At 67.6% G+C, this 14,815-nt stretch overlaps 1 protein-coding gene across 2 annotated transcripts in view; it reads left to right on the forward strand.

The window, feature by feature from the left end:
* The window catches only part of AGAP3 (ArfGAP with GTPase domain, ankyrin repeat and PH domain 3), a 111,041-nt gene that overhangs the window by 55,323 nt on the left and 40,903 nt on the right, over positions 1–14,815 (forward strand). For both annotated transcript variants that reach the window (XM_053260366.1, XM_053260367.1), the window contains exons 2-8: positions 5,422–5,480; positions 8,162–8,249; positions 9,221–9,306; positions 9,656–9,797; positions 10,894–11,028; positions 12,025–12,152; positions 13,151–13,306. In XM_053260366.1, the coding sequence (XP_053116341.1) occupies positions 5,422–5,480; positions 8,162–8,249; positions 9,221–9,306; positions 9,656–9,797; positions 10,894–11,028; positions 12,025–12,152; positions 13,151–13,306 (794 nt within the window). The remainder of the gene's footprint in view (positions 1–5,421; positions 5,481–8,161; positions 8,250–9,220; positions 9,307–9,655; positions 9,798–10,893; positions 11,029–12,024; positions 12,153–13,150; positions 13,307–14,815) is intronic.

Genomic DNA, 14,815 nt, shown 5'->3' on the forward strand with positions numbered 1-14,815 from the left:
TGCTCCTGGGCGCCTGGCCAGCCTCCCGCTTCGGCAGGCTCCGGGGGGGGGCGCAGGGGGGGGGGCCAGCGGGGGAGGCCTGATCCTGACATGCCTCCCCCGTGCAGGCCGCTCCGGGTGGGTCTCCTGCTGCCTTGGAGTCCTGGGCGGGGAGAGTGGCCTGGGGGGGGGTGCAGGGGTGGCCAGGGGGCACAGGCGCCTCGGGGTGCAGGGGTGGCCCTTGGCGTCCTGCCCGGAGCAGGGCTTGCCGGCAGGCCCGTGTCTCTGATGGGGACCCGGCCCTCTGCGGTGTGGCCGGCTAACCCAGCCCCTCCCTGGCTGCCGCCTGTCCCGGGGCTGTGCCTGGGAGGCAAGGCTGGGCTCCCCAGCTCCCTCCCTGGCACTGCTGGCTGGAGCCTAAGAGGGCCGGTCCCCAGGGAGCCTCGTCTCGGCATTGGCCTCCAGCTGCTGCTGCTGGGTAGCCGGACCTCGCCGGAGGCCCACCCGGGCGCCAGGCCTGGGCGTGGGTGGCGGAGGGTTTGGCGTTGCGCCTGGGCGTCTGCCAGGGTGGAGGTGCTGGGGGCATCCCTTGGGGAGGCTGTGCTGTGAGCAGCACTGGGCGTGTCTGTGGGTCTGGGGTGCTTCTCTTGGTGGGCATTGGCCCCAGCCAATGGGGAGGCTGCGGGGCCTGCAAGGGTCCCCTCTGTTGCGGGCTCCGTGTTGTCTGCCTCGCTGAGTCCTTGCAGCCTGGGAGAGAGGGGGAGCCGGCTCCCAGGGGATGCCAAGCTGCCGCCACCTGTTGAGCAGCGACCCGCAGAGGGGCCCTCCCAGCAGTGCTTCGGGGCCTAGGGCAGGGGAGGGCGGTTCCTGGGGGGCTCTTTCTCGGGGGTTGCTGTGGTGATGCATAGCGCTCCCCAAGCCTGGGGAGGGCCGGACTGACCGCTGCCCGAGTGGGGGCACGTGGGCAGAGGTGGGGGCCATGCACATCCTGCTGAAGAGCAGCTGTGCTTGCCTGTGGGGCATGCGGGGGGGGTCATGAACAGGAGCCGGGAAGTGTGGGGTGCGGAGCCGTGTTCCCTCTAACAGGGATTCCCAGATGTGGTTGACTACAATGCCCAGAACCCCCAGCTGCAGTGGCTCTTGCTTGGGGAGTATGGGAGTTGGAGTCAACAGCAACTGGGAATCCCTGTTAGAGGGAACACCGGTGTGGGGGGGGGGGTTGCGCGCTCTCTCTTGCAGCCAGCCTTGGCAGCTGCTTGACTGGGGGGCGGGGGCGGTTGGCACCAGTCTGCTTGCGATGGTTTGGTGGGCATTGCAGGAGAGCGTGACACGGTGTGTTTCTCGGCGGATCACAGCCAAGGGTGCTTGGGAGCCACGGTGTGCAGGCTGGATGCGGAGTGTGGTGCCCACTGTAGGCACAGGTGTCTGTACACAGGTGAGGGTGAGTCAGGTGCAGGTAAGCAGGGCAGGAGGAAGGAGGCATGGGTCCACACGATCAGCGGATCTTCTCTTGGGGCATTCTAAGATCAAACCCCATCCCCCTGCTTTGGATCCCAGGTAACCGATACTGGTTCCCCAGCAAGACGGAACTGAGTTTGCAGGTGTGTGGTGTGGCTTCACACGATCACATCAATGTGGGTAACTAGCATTCAGCCACGAGTCCTGCGATCATGTCTGCCTGCTCCCAGTAAAATGGCATAGACCATGTTATCTGTTTGGGAAGCACCAGAGCTGCGGAAGGGCTGAAAGACTGGAACCATGGCCTCTCTCTCATCTAAGTGAAAGGAAGCCGGAGTCCAAATCCTTTCTGCTGAAAAGGCTGGTCTCAGTGGGGTACTGGTGAGATTTTGAAACTACGGAGACCAGGAGTGGCCTAGATCAGGGATTCTCAACGTGTGGGTCCCCAGATGTAATTGGACTTCAACTCCCATAATTCCCAACCAAAGGCCACTGGGGCTGGGGATTATGGGAGTTGAAGTCCAATAACATCTGGGGACCCACACGTTGAGAATCCCTGGCCTAGATCATCCAGTGGTCTGACTGAGAGAGGGCTTCATGACTGAGTGAGGGCTTCAACCTGGATCTCCCAGTCCTCATCCAACAGCCTAATCACTACACCACATTGGCTTATGGGGCAGTTAGAATCTTCTTTATTTTCTGATTTGTAGGAGGATGTACAAATAAATCATTTTGATTTTTGTAGAAACTAGAAGCTTTCTTTAGCCTTCTTACTGAGTCACAGCTTGGGTTTAGGGGAATCCGTCTGAGTCCCTCCTGTAACCCCCCACCCCATTGCTCTCAGTGCTTCAAGAATAGCAGAGAGAGAGAGAGGAAAGGGGGAGTGGATTAATTCGGGTAAAAGGAATTGTTCTCCAAGGATTGCTTCACCATAAATGCAGCTTGCTGCTCATTTGACTGTGCCACAGCTATAGGATTGCAGCCCTTGGTCATGATTAGCTTTCAGTTATTTCAGTGGGTCTTCAGAGGGTTAACAGTGGATACATCCTGTTGTGTTTTGATTTCTATGGACATACTTTTGCGTCCCCCCTCCGAAAAAAAGAGTGCAGCCGCTGATGGAGGGTGGTGAGAGTGGAGAAACATAGCATAGCAAACATAGCAAAAAGAAACAGGGTATTATGTTATTTTTTGAATTATTGATCTGATTTAGTGTTTAAAAAGCTGGAAATATACATTTTTGCAGGAAAAATCCAAGCACATTAGGATGTTGGCTGGTATCTAACACAAAGTAGCCCCACAGAACAGTTATTTTCTTTCGGGAAGGCTGCAGCTCTCCAAGGGAGCTCTTGAGCCCTGGTGGGTGGGAGGAGCCGGCCAGGGTCTACTGCTTCCTGGATCCTCCGGCCAGCCCTACTCCAGAAGAGATGCCTGGGCTGCCCCCTCCTCGTGAGTAGGCCCATTGGGAGGGAGGCCCTGAGCAGCCACAGAAGCCATCTGCCTTTGGAGCTGGGGCTCTTCATCTTGGCTCTTGGACCCCTGAGGGGAGGGGGCGGGGGGGGGGCTTCTCAGCCGGGGGACCCCCAGAATTCTTCTTCTGGGGGGACACTGGCTCTGTCTGTTGTGGCTACAGAGGATCTGTAGGGCTGCCATTGGGATTAGGGGTCCAGGCTGGGGCAGGCTCCCCCCTCCCCGGCCACTGGGTCACTTCTGGGTCGGCGGCATCGGGTGGAGTCTTTACTTCCAAGGGCCCCCCCCCACTCTCTGGGAGCTCCAGGCCTGATTACAGTTACAAAAGGGGGCATTATGGGGAGGGGAGGGGGCCTTTGTGGGGGCGGGGGGCAAGGCCTGTGGGGAAGTCCCTCTGCGTTCTGGGAGTGGAAGCAGCAGTGGAGAGTGTGGTGGGGAAGTGCCCCCCCCACCCCGCAGCCGCCAGGGGAGGGCTTGGGCTGGATGGCGGAGCTGCAGGCAGCTGAAAGCTCGGGACCCCTTTCTGGCCCCGGCGGAGGGAGGCTGGAGGGCCAGACCCCAGCAGGGGCGGGAGGGGGGGGCTCCTCTGCGCAGTGTCTTTCCAGGGGAGCCAAGCCAGAACTGCTCTCCTCCACGCGGTGGGGGCTCCAGTTCCAGGAGAGCACCGGGGGGGGCACATTGTGCCTGCCTAAAAGGCCCTGGTGGCACTGGGGGGCTTCGGTGGGCCCTTTGCCCCCCCCTGTACTGTAAGCCCTTCTTGGCCTGGCCTTGGCTGCCTCAGGGGGCCCGGGAGGAGAGGGGGGCTGCTGTGGGCGTCCCCAGGCGAGGCGGGGGTCCCTCCGAGGGCGTCTGCCCCCCCCCCGCACACATTTTCCAGAAGGCCCGGCGGCTTCCCAGAGAGGGGCCGAGCCAGGCGCTGAGCGGAGGCCTGGATCAGCCTGTCTGGGCAGGGCTGGGGTGTGGCTGGAGCCGAGCTGAGCCCCAGGGCAGCCCCCCCTCCCCCCCCTTGGTGTGCTGACCCGGGCGCTGCTGCTGCTGCTGGAGGAGGAGGCCTCCTGCTCTCTCCCCCCCCCCGGGCTGGGGCTCCCCATCCTCAGGGGGCACTAACGGCGAAGCGGCAGCAGCACCTGGGGGGGGGAGCCACGTGGGGAGGTGTCATGTCCCCCCCCCCCCCGCTGCTCCTGGCTGTGGCATCTGCAGCCTGTCTGGGCTGCGGGGTGGCAAAGCAGCAGCAGCAGCATCTGCCTGGGCAGGGCCCTGGAGCAGCCAGACCTGCTGAGCCGGTTTGGGTGGCCTCCCTCCCTCCCTCCCCCCTGGCTGCTCCCTCCCTCCCTCCCTCCTTCGCCCCCCAGCCGAGGAGCCCAGCAAAGCGCCAGGAAGCCGCCTGGCAGGGGCTGAGGTGGGGGGGGGCGGGAGGGGCCCCCCAGGGGCTGCCTGGGAGTGCTTGGGCAAGGAGGGGGCCCAGACCCCCCCCCGCCCCGAGAGCCCCTCCCGCTCCCCCGGCTCTAGTCCAGGGAGCCCAGAGCAGCTGCCAGGCGCATGGCGGTGGGGGGGCTCAGGCCAGCAGTGCAGAAGGTGCCCCCCCCTGTTTTGGAGCTGGCTCTGGAGGGGTGCCCATCCTGGTGTCGCCGGCCGTGGTCCGGGGACGGGAGCAGCTGGGGGGGGGGCAGCAGCAGCAGCAAGAAGGACAACAACAGGGATGGATGTGCTGCTCTTCAGCAAAGGCTTCCCGGCGGTTTCCACAGAGAAGATGGCCCCCCGTCCCCAAAGGGCTCGCCCTCTCCAAAGGAGCCCAAGCTAGACACCAGCAACAGTCACTGGAGGGATGTTGTGCTGGGGCGGATGGGGCCAGTTGCTCTCCCCCCGGCTCAATCAAGAGCATCACCACGTGGAAAAGGTGCCTCGCGGCCCAGTCCGCAGGGCTCCCCGGCCAGCATCCAGCCCTGTGGGCTACCTGCCCGTCCCTGAGGTGCAGTAGCAAGCCAGCCCTGTCGGCAGAGCGCAGGCCGGCCCCCCAAGGCAGCTGCACTGGCCAAGGCCTGCGGTGAAGCAGGTGGCCCAGCCGGGGGCCACTGAGCCAGACCACCTCCTGGCCCAGGCGCAAGAGCAGCCAGGGCTCCGTCCCCTGACCCAGAGCTGTGGGGAGGGCTTGAGCTTCCTGCCCTCTTGCCGTGGTCCCTCTGGCTGCCTTCCGCCCCCCCCCCCCCCCGGATCTCTGGGGCACCCTGCGGAGCCCTGTGTACAGAGGCCCGGCAGGCTGGGTCTCGGGGTGGGGCCTGGAGGGGGGAAGGGGGGGCCCTGGGGGGCGGGGCGGGGCTGGCAGTGGCCCCCTGCGCTTGCTGCCTGCCCCCTCCGCAGGGGCAGCCACTCTGTGCTCTCCGGACGGGCCGCGGGGCCTCCTGGCCTGGGCTTGGCTGGCAGGGCGGCTTCCGGGCCAGCTGTGGCCAGCTGGGCTAGCCTCTCCCTCAGCCCGCCCTGGCTTCTGGCCGCTCAGGCTCGGCTTCTCTTTCCCCGCAGATTCGTTTGTGAACAGCCAGGAATGGACCCTCAGCCGCTCCGTGCCGGAGCTCAAAGTGGTGAGTAACCTGGACACGGGCATGGCCCCCCCCGCCCCCCCCCCTGCGGACTCTGGGAGAGGGCTGGGCCAATGGCCCGTCAGCGTGGCGAGGGCGGCGGGGGGGTCTTGCTTGCATGCCGTGAAGGCTGCCCGGGCTCTTCTCCCCTCGGGCTGCTGCTCCGTGGGGGTGGGCTGGCTGCCCTCTCCGTCCTGAGTGGCGTGGAGCTGGCAGGGAGCAGCGAGGCTTGGGGCCGGGAGGCCGCTGGGCTGAGAAAAGCCTTTCCCCAGGGCGGGGGCTCTGCAAGCGGGGAGGGCAGCCCCGTGAGGCCCCCCCCCCCCGGCGGCTGGAGGCTTCCAGGGGCCACACTGCCAGTGCCGAGGGGCTTCCTCTCAGACGGGGCTGAGCTGGGAAGGGGGCGGCGGCGGCAGCGGCACCCCCAGGAGACACCCCTTGCTCTGCCAAGACGGCCCCATCTGGGCTGGGGGGCTAACAAGGAACCTGCTGGGCCTGAGAAGTGAAGGGAGCCGCAGAGCAGGGAGGGGGCTGCCCCCCCCCGCTGAGCCACCCTCCCTGGCCTTTGGCGCTCTTGCGCAGCTGCGCAGGCAAAGGGCGCCACCTTCTGGGCAACAGCAGGATAGCTGGCCCACCGCTCCGAGCCCCTCCTTGGGCTGGAAGAGCCCTTGAGGGTGGCGGGCCCCACTCGAAGCCGGGGCCGGGGGGGGCGCAGGAGCCTCCCCTGGAAGCCAGCACCGCCCGGGGAGCCTCTGGCCTGTTCCCTGCTTCCGTGGCGTGGGAGTGAAGCGGGGGGGGGGGCCCTTGACTGTGGGAACTGCCTTGGAGTGAGTCAGACCACTGCTCCATCCAGCCGCCTGTTTTAAACTCGCCCCCCCCCCGGTTGTGAGCTTCAACTGGAGGTGTCTTAATCCGAGAATGTGCTTTTGGTGCCAGGCTAGGGGGGCTGGAAGGAGTCCGCAGCCCTCCCCTCCCTTGCCTTTTTAGCCTCCCCCTCCTCCACTCCTCTCCAAGAAGCAGCCGGGGGCTCAGAGCTCCTCCCTGCGGGAAACGGCTGCGGCCTTCCTGGGAGCCTCTGCTGGGACCGGCAACGCAGAACCTGCCACTGGGCCGGGGAGGCTGTGCCCCCCTGAGACCAGGAGGGCCGCTGCCAGTCAGAGCAAATCCCCCCCCCCGGCGCTTGCCAGTGACAGGGGGGTGTCCGGCACTCCAGCGATTCTGCTGGGCGGGATCGTTTTGCAAACGTCCGTGTCAAAACCTTTGAAATGTTAAGGTTTTAATTTGTAGGTGATTTTTAAATTGTTAAATTGTTTTAAGTTTTTGTATATATTTTAACTTGTTTTGTGCTATTGTTAAACGCCCAGAGACAAAAGTTTGGGCCGGTGAACAAATTTGAGAGAGAGAGAGAGAGAGAGCGCTTGCGCAACCCTCCTGGTGCAAATACAGCTATTTATTTGCGACGCACACGCAGCGTTGTAGGACAAAAGGGCAAGGAGAAGAGCCAAAAGAAGGCCTGGGAAATGTGAACGGCCCCTTGCTGGCGGTGCAGGGACTGCAGTGCTGAGACGCCGGCATTACGGAAGCCCACTTCTTGTGGCGGGGGATCTGGGAAGCCAAAGCAAGGTCCCAAATGTCCCCAAAGAGGGAGAGGCTTAGGCAGGAGCGTAGGGAGGCTGGCGGTGGCCCGTGTGTGGCCGCCACCGTGGCCCCCCGGCCCGGCCCCCCGCTTCTGGTGTCAGACGCAGGGGTCATGTCTGGGGCCGCGCTGGTGGCCCCTGATTGGTGGCGGCCTGGGCTCTTTGAACCTGCTTGCCCAATGGTGGCTCTGCCCCTGGGCTGGGACGAGGAGGCGGGAGCCAAGTTTTGCGCAGATGACTCCCTTCCGAATGCTGGCCAGTGTGGTGTCCCTTCCGGCAGCCCTTCTTTTGCCCAAAGATCTACGGCAGCTCGCCAGGGGCAGAGCCAGACCCGTCTTCCCGGTCCCTGGCCTACTAGTGCACCTTCGCGCTTGTGGGGCCCTCCTTGGACCACCCCCACCCACCCGGGCACGGGCCGTCCATTCAGAGTCTCGTTTCCAGGCAGAGCTTCTGCCCTGTTTGGGAAGCCGGCTGCGGAGCCAGTCTTCTGCCGAGGCAGGCCCCGGTCCGTCTGGCGCAGGACTCCAAGGGGTGCAGGGGCCAGGGTCGGTTTCCATTCAGGGTTGCATTGGACTGGAGTGTTCCAAATAGGAATGAGAGCCACGGCGCCTGCCTTGGGGATCTCCCCCAGCCCACCCCCAGTCAGGGCGAGTGGCCGGGACAGGGGCCGCCCCCCGGCAGAGGCTGGCTCCTCCCCTCACCCCCAGTGGCGGCTGCTTCCCGGCGGTCACCCTGGGCCGGCTGCCTTGGCAGGCCTGGGGTGGCGCTGCGGGGACGGAGGGCGGACTCTCCTGGGCTCTGGAGAACATTGGGACCCCCGGGCCCTGGGGGCTCGGCGGCAAGGCCTGGAAGAGTCGGGCCTCCCACCCCGCCTGCCCTGGGGCTGCCGCTCTGCCCTCGAGGCAGGCTCCGGGGAGCCACGCAGAGCCGGGAGGCGGGCTGGGGCGGAGGGGAGGAGCCGGGGGCGGGGCGGGGCGGCTCCCGTGACTCCGCCCACCCGCTGGGAGGAAGCGGGAGCCGCTGCTGCTCAGCTCGGCCTTTCTGTTGCAGGGCATTGTGGGGAATCTGTCCAGCGGGAAGTCGGCCTTGGTGCATCGCTACCTGACGGGCACCTACGTTCAGGAGGAATCCCCTGAAGGTGGGTCAGCCGGACTGTGCAGCCGCCGCCGCCGCCGCCTCCTCCTCCTCCTGGCCCTTCCCGTGAAGGGTGGCGTCCTTGCCGGGGGGGGGCCTCCCAGCTCAGCCCGAGGGGCAAGGCGGGAGGCGGCTGGCTGGCCCGAGGACGCAGCGGAGCGCCTGGAGCCCCTCGCTCTGGGCAGAGGGCCCTCCGCCGTGTTCCTCCGCGTGGCCCGTGTGCGACGCAGACCCGCCTGCCCAAGGAAGGCTGTGGGGTCCTCCTTCCTGCCCCGCGCCCGACAGGGCTGGGGAATCCCTTGGGGTGCGCCACGGGCATCCTGCCGGGAGAGGGGTGCGGCGCCACCCCTGCCCTCAGCCCGGGCGGCTTTGCCCAGGAGCTGGATGGGCCCTGGAAAGGGAGGCACCGCTTGGGCTCCGGGAGCCGCGAGCGAGGAGCTGCTGAGGGCGAGGGGCTTGGGCAGGGCGGCCCTGGGGGAAGGGCTGAGCCCACTGCTCTGGTTGTGGGCGGTCAGCCGCCTCCCCGCTCCTCCTGGGGGACGAGGGTTGGGGTTGGGGTTGGGGTTGGGGTTGGGCTGCATTCTCCGGGGAGAGCAAGTCTGCTTCCTGCAGTCGGTGGCCACGGGGGGGGGGGGGGGGCTGGCAACCGGGCCACCTGCTGGCACCCACAGGTGGCTTCCTCGGCTCCCCGGCTGGCCTGAGCGATGCGGATGGGGGGCCGAGCTCCAGCCGAGCAGGGGGATGCTGGCTTCTCCAGCCAGGGCCCGGTTGCCCCAGAGTGGCCCAGGCTGCAGGGGCGAGGCGAGCCCCCTTGGCCATTCCCCCCCCGTGGCGGCTGCCTCTGGGGTGGGCTCAGCCTGCAGGGGAGGAGCCCTGGGGGTGGGGGGAGCGGGGGGGGCAGCGCCTGGCGGGAAGGAGCTGCTGGGCTGGGCCTGGCTGCTCCCCCCCCCACTGCTGGCCTGGCTCTGTCTTCAGGGGGCCGGTTCAAGAAGGAGATTGTGGTGGACGGGCAGAGCTACCTGCTGCTGATTCGTGATGAAGGTGGCCCCCCAGAGCTGCAAGTAAGAGGCCTGGAGCCCAGCACACTCCCTGACCGGGGCTGGGGGCTCCCCCTGGGGCGGGCGAGGGGGCCGGGCCCAGCCCTGAGCTGCCCGGCTGGTGGCCGCAGCCTTGGCCGGAGAGGCGGGGGGGGGCTGCTGGGGGGCCCGTCTGCCAGTGGCCACCTCTCCAAGGCCCGGGCCCTCGCAGGGCGCAAAAGGCTGCCGGGGCGGGAAGCCAGGCCTGGCGCTGCCCCTGCGGGGAGGAGGGGGGCCCTGGGTGGGGCGCTGCAGCAGCGGCGGGGGCTGGGCCCGCTGGCGCCGGAGCCGTCCTGACCTCCCGCCGCCCCCGCCCCCCCCAATCTCCCTGCAGTTTGCGGCCTGGGTGGACGCGGTGGTGTTTGTTTTCAGCCTGGAGGACGAGATCAGCTTCCAGACCGTCTACAACTACTACCTGCGCCTCTGCAGCTACCGGAACACCTCCGAGGTGCCGCTGGTGCTGGTGGGCACGCAAGGTGAGGAGGGCGGGGCGGTGGGGCGGGGGCCGGTTAGGGTTAGGGTTAGGGTCTCCTCTCCCCTCCCCGCCCCCAGCCCACCCGAGAGTCACACTGCCGGCAGGCTGGCCACTCCTCAGGGAGAGCTGCCTGGAACCACCTAGCTCTCCCTGGGGAATGGCCAGCCTGCCGGCAGGGCCGCTCCCGGCTGGGAGTGAGAGGGGGTCGCCCGAGCTGCTGCCAGGAAGCGGGGGCCGCCACGCCTCCTGGGCCTCCTCCCCGTGAGGATGCTCCCCCCACCTTAAGATCTCCTCCCCACACGCAGAAACCGGACAGCACAGCAGGGGGAGGCTGGGCTGTGGGGAGCAGCAGCCCAGGAAGGGGGCCTCTGGGGCTGTCTTCACAGACGCAAACTGCAGAGGCCGACGGGGTCGGGGAGGGAGGGGGCCAGGGGGCAGCAGCCCCCCCCCCACCGGCTTGGGCGCATCCTGTGTGGGGTGTGGCCACGTCTCACTGCCCGGCTGCCTCGGGCTTCTCTGGAACTCCGCCCCCCCCCGCTGATCACATGCTGGCCCTGCCCCAGCTGCCCTTGGAAGGCACGGGGGGCGGGGGGGGGGCTCTGGGAAGGGGCTGGGGCAGCGTCAGGGGCCCAGGGGGGTTCCTCGTCCTGGGGGTGTCTTCCTCGGACGGCTTGCGATGCCTTGGCACTTACGCAGGGGGCCCCTCCCAGGCTGGTTGGTCCCTCAGGGGAAGAGAGCTGCCCGGGGTGGCCCCGCCCTGCCCCATAAGTTTCCCTTCAGGAGGACTTCTGGAGGTGGGGCAGGGAGGCGTGGTCTGGGCCCTGCTTGCTTCCTCCTCCCGGCCTCCTTGGTGAGAATGTGCTCGGGGGGGGGGCTCTCCACCCCCTCCCAGGCTGCCTCTGCCCCCCCCCGCCCTCTCTGCTCCACTCGGGGGGCTTTCCGGGGGGGCGCTCTGCAAAGAAGGGGCCGGGCACCCGTCGGCCCTGCAGCTCCGTGCTGAGCTCCGCGGGGCTCTGCTGCCCCCTCCCGGGCCTCCGGCCTTGTGCTGGGGGGAGGCAGGCCAGGCTCCCTCTGAGCCCCCCCCCGCTTGCGCCCAGATGCCATCAGTGCCTCCAACCCCCGGGTGATTGACGACTCCCGGGCCCGGAAGCTCTCCAACGACCTGAAGCGCTGCACCTACTACGAGACCTGTGCTACCTACGGCCTGAACGTGGAGCGGGTCTTCCAAGATGGTAAGCGCTTGCCTGGAGGGAGGGGCCCGTCCTGCTTGCAGCCAGAGAGGCGGCTCTAGGGAAAGGGACGCGCAGAGGCCCACGAAACGAGCCCCGCAGGACGAGGCGAGCGGGCCGGGACCAGCCAGCCCCAAGTGGGGGTGCGGGGTGGGGGGGAGGCGGCCGCCTCGTCCTCCGGGAGGGCGTTCTGGGCATTCTGCTGCCGCCGGTGGGCCAGGGGGCAGAGGCGGAGGCCGCCGCCACCTCGTGGGGCGAAGGCGGCCAGTCGGACAGCTTGGCCCCTCGTTGGCTGACAGCCAGCAGCTGGAAGTGGGCCCAGAGATGGGCAGCCAAGCCGTGCTCTTGGCTACGGGCAGGGGAAGGGCCACGACGCCTGGCACTGCCTTTGGTACCCGCTGCAGGTCCTGGGCTGTTTGCACGGCTCGGGGAGCTGGCTGAGGGAGGGGTTTCCTGAGCAGATTAGCAGCGTCAGGCCAGCCAGCCCACCCACCTGTCTCTGGCAGTCCCCTGGGGGGCCTCTTTCTCCCCAGAGGATCTCTCTACAGGGAGACTGGAAGACGCCCTTCTCACGCTCTAGACTAGTGACACCAATAGCTGATCCTCATGGGCATAAACGCCACTGTTACATCCTGTGGCAATGAGTTCCATAGGTTGTTTACGCACTGCATGTTGGGTTCCTTTGGAATGCACCGCATGGTGGGCTCCCCCAGGCTCCTGTGGAGGACCCCCCCCCACCGCAACCCTTCCCACTGGAGTCCTCCACACCTCCTTGGCCCAGGCTGGCCTCCAGAGGTGCCCTTCCAGCTCTGGGAGCTGTGTGGGTCCGGTGGGGGGGTGACCCCAGAATCCCGCCCTGCCCCCTGCAGAGCATGCTCCGAGTGTGCCTGCAGCAGGGTCCTGCTTTCCATCCCTCCCTGGCCAGCACCCACCCACCCACCCGCCCTGGTGGAGGGGCCGGTCCAGCCCGGGGGCTTCTCTCTCTCTCCCTCCCTCCAGTGGCCCAGAAGGTGGTGGCCCTGCGCAAGAAGCAGCAGCTCTCCATCGGGCCCTGCAAGTCGCTGCCCAACTCGCCCAGCCACTCCTCCGTCTCGGCGGCCTCCATCCCCTCCGTGCACATCAACCAGGTGGGGAGCTGGGGGCCCGGCGGGGGCGGGGGGGGCAGGGCTGCTCAGGGCTAGGGTTAGGTCCTGGGGGCAGGGAGGCCGTGGGCCCGGAGCCCCTGGGCCACTCTGCGGAGGGGCTTCCTCCCCTCCCCTCCCCTCCCCTCCCCTCCCTCCCCACACAGCCCCCCTGGCCCCTGGGGGCTGGCTTCTCTGCTGGGCTCTTTCCTGGCTTCCTCCTGCAGTTGTCCGGCTGGGACTGGCCCTGCTTGTCCCAGAGCTTTGGGGGGCGCCTGTGGAAGAAGCCTCCGCAGTGGGGATCTGGGCCCCCCAGCCCCCCCCCCGCCCGCCCCCTTGCACGCCTTGTCCCCGGCCAAGCCATGGCGGAGCGGGAGAGTCGCTCTGCAGGGCTCCCGGCCTGCTGCTGCCCTTGGGGAGGCGGGCAACCGAGGGGCTCCCAGGCCCAGCCCGGCCCCGCTTCTGAGGGCGGCAGCTGATCGGCCAGGCCTGAATGGATCTTGGGCAGGGAGTCCTGTGTGGGACGGGCGGTGCCTCCCCCCGTCCCCCGCACTCCGCGGCGTCTGCTGCCCCGTCTGGACCGTGGCGGGCCGGGGGGCGGGCCCTGGGGCAGAATCGCTGGCCAGCCTCCAGCACCTCTCCTCTGGGCACAGGGTCCCCCGGCCGGCGGGCTCTGAAGGACGCTGCTCTGGCGGGGGGGGGCTCTGTGTCGCTCCAGTCGCGGGGGGGGTGGAGTCCGCCCCTCCCTCCCTCCCTCCTAGCCCACAGGGGAGTTCTGCAGACCCCCTTGGAGGGTGTTGAAGGGTGGGGGGGGGCAGCCTTCTCCACGGACAGGGAGTCAAGTTTGGAGCTGTTTGGGGAGGGCTGTGGAGGAAGCGACCCCTTGCTTGCAGCTGAGGTGGGGCGGGCTGAAGGGCCTGGAGGCGTGCCAGTCTCCCGAGGGGGCTGCACGTGCCTCTGCCCCCCACCGGGCCACAGGCTAACCGCCCCCTCTTCCCCCACAGGCCGCCAACGGGAGTGGGGCCTTCAGCGACTACTCCTCCTCTGTGCCCTCCACCCCCAGCATCAGCCAGCGGGAGCTGCGGATCGAGACCATTGCTGCTTCCAACACGCCCACGCCCATCCGCAAGCAGTCCAAGCGCCGTTCCAACATCTTCACAGTGAGTGCTGGGGGGGGAGCCGGGGGGGGCATCTCCCCAAGGCAGGGTGCCGGAGAGTCTGCGAGCAGGCAGGACTGGGGGGGCGGGTCAGGGGAGGTCAGGCTGCAAGGAGGGCGCTCCAGGGCACCAGCAGGTGTGGGGTGGCCAGTGGCTGGTTGCCGGAGCGCCTTGGGAGGAGCCCTCGCAGGGCCAGCGCGCTGTGCTGGGTCCTGGGCTGCGAGGGGAGGGGAGAGAGGAGTGGGGCCCCGCGCCTCCGGTGCGCAGGTGCAGGCACCTTGGCGGACCGGGTTACGCTGCAGGACGCCTCTTTACTGTAGGAGCGCAGCAAGGCTGAAGGGGGCCCTGGGACCCACAGCAGGCCCCTTAGCTGGCCCTGCTCTGCCCCTCCCTCCTGGGGGCTGGAGCCTCAAGCTCCGCCCACCCCCCAGGCTGACTCTCACCCCTGCAGAGGGGGCCCCGGGACAAAGGGCCTGCCTTGCTCCACGCCACTTACGCTTCCCTTCCCTCTAGAGTGGCCAGTTTAGGCGGCCTGCAAGCCTTAATTGGTCCGATGCGCCGATTAAGGCCTCTGAGGCCGACAGAAAGGGCTCCTGGGTTTACCAGGCCGCCTCTCTTAAGAGTCACACGGATGGGGGCAAGAGAAGTCCTGGCAGGAGCCGCAGGGTTAGGGTTCCCACCCATCCCAAAGGGGCCCCGCCCCGCCCCGCCCCGCCCCTCTTGCCTGGAGGGGATGCCTCTTTGGGGCGCTGCCCTCCTCAGCAGCTGAGGCCGGAGTCGCCTGCAAATGGAGGCAGGCTCCGTGCATCCCTCTGCGGACCCTCCTTTGACGAATAGGGGGGGGGTTCAGCGGGGCAGCAGCCCTGGCTGTTGGTGCCCAGAGAGAGCGGGAAAGAGGGCGGCGGCGGTGCCTCCCTGCAGAGCGCCTCTCCCTTCCCGGAGCGGCCTCCTCTGGGTGCCCCTCCGAAGACCACACTCCCTGCCCCCTCAGGCTTGAAGGGACCTCCTGCCAGCAAGGAAGGGCAGGCCAAGGCCAGTCCCAAGCGTGGGCGGGGGGGGGGGGGAGGCCCCTGAGAAGCAAGCCAGGGGGCAGAACAGCCGCCGTCTGTGTTGGGGTGCTGGGTGGGGGGGTCAGAAGCGATGTGGGAGACTTCCTGGGAAGCCACCGAAGAACAGAACAGAAGCACAGCCCTGCTGCAGGGTCAGGCCCCCCCAGCCCAGCCTCCTGTTTCCCACTGTGGGCCCCCCCCCGATGCCTCTGGGGAGCAGCCCACAGGCAAGAGGGGAGGGCAGGCCCCCTCTCCTGCTGCTGTGGCTGCCTTGCATCGTGCCTCTGAGGCGGGAGGTGGCCCACAGCCACCTGACTAGTAGCCATGGGGGCTATTTCCACTCATCGGGCTGAGCCTAGCCCAATTTTGCCTGGTGGTGGGCGCCACCTGGCGGTTAACCCACCAAACTAGCTCCCCCTAAACTAACTCCCCCTAAACCCCCCTAACTCCCCCTAAACCGGGT

Source organism: Hemicordylus capensis, chromosome 6 (assembly GCF_027244095.1).
Source record: "Hemicordylus capensis ecotype Gifberg chromosome 6, rHemCap1.1.pri, whole genome shotgun sequence".
Classification (NCBI taxonomy): Eukaryota; Metazoa; Chordata; class Lepidosauria; order Squamata; family Cordylidae; genus Hemicordylus; species Hemicordylus capensis.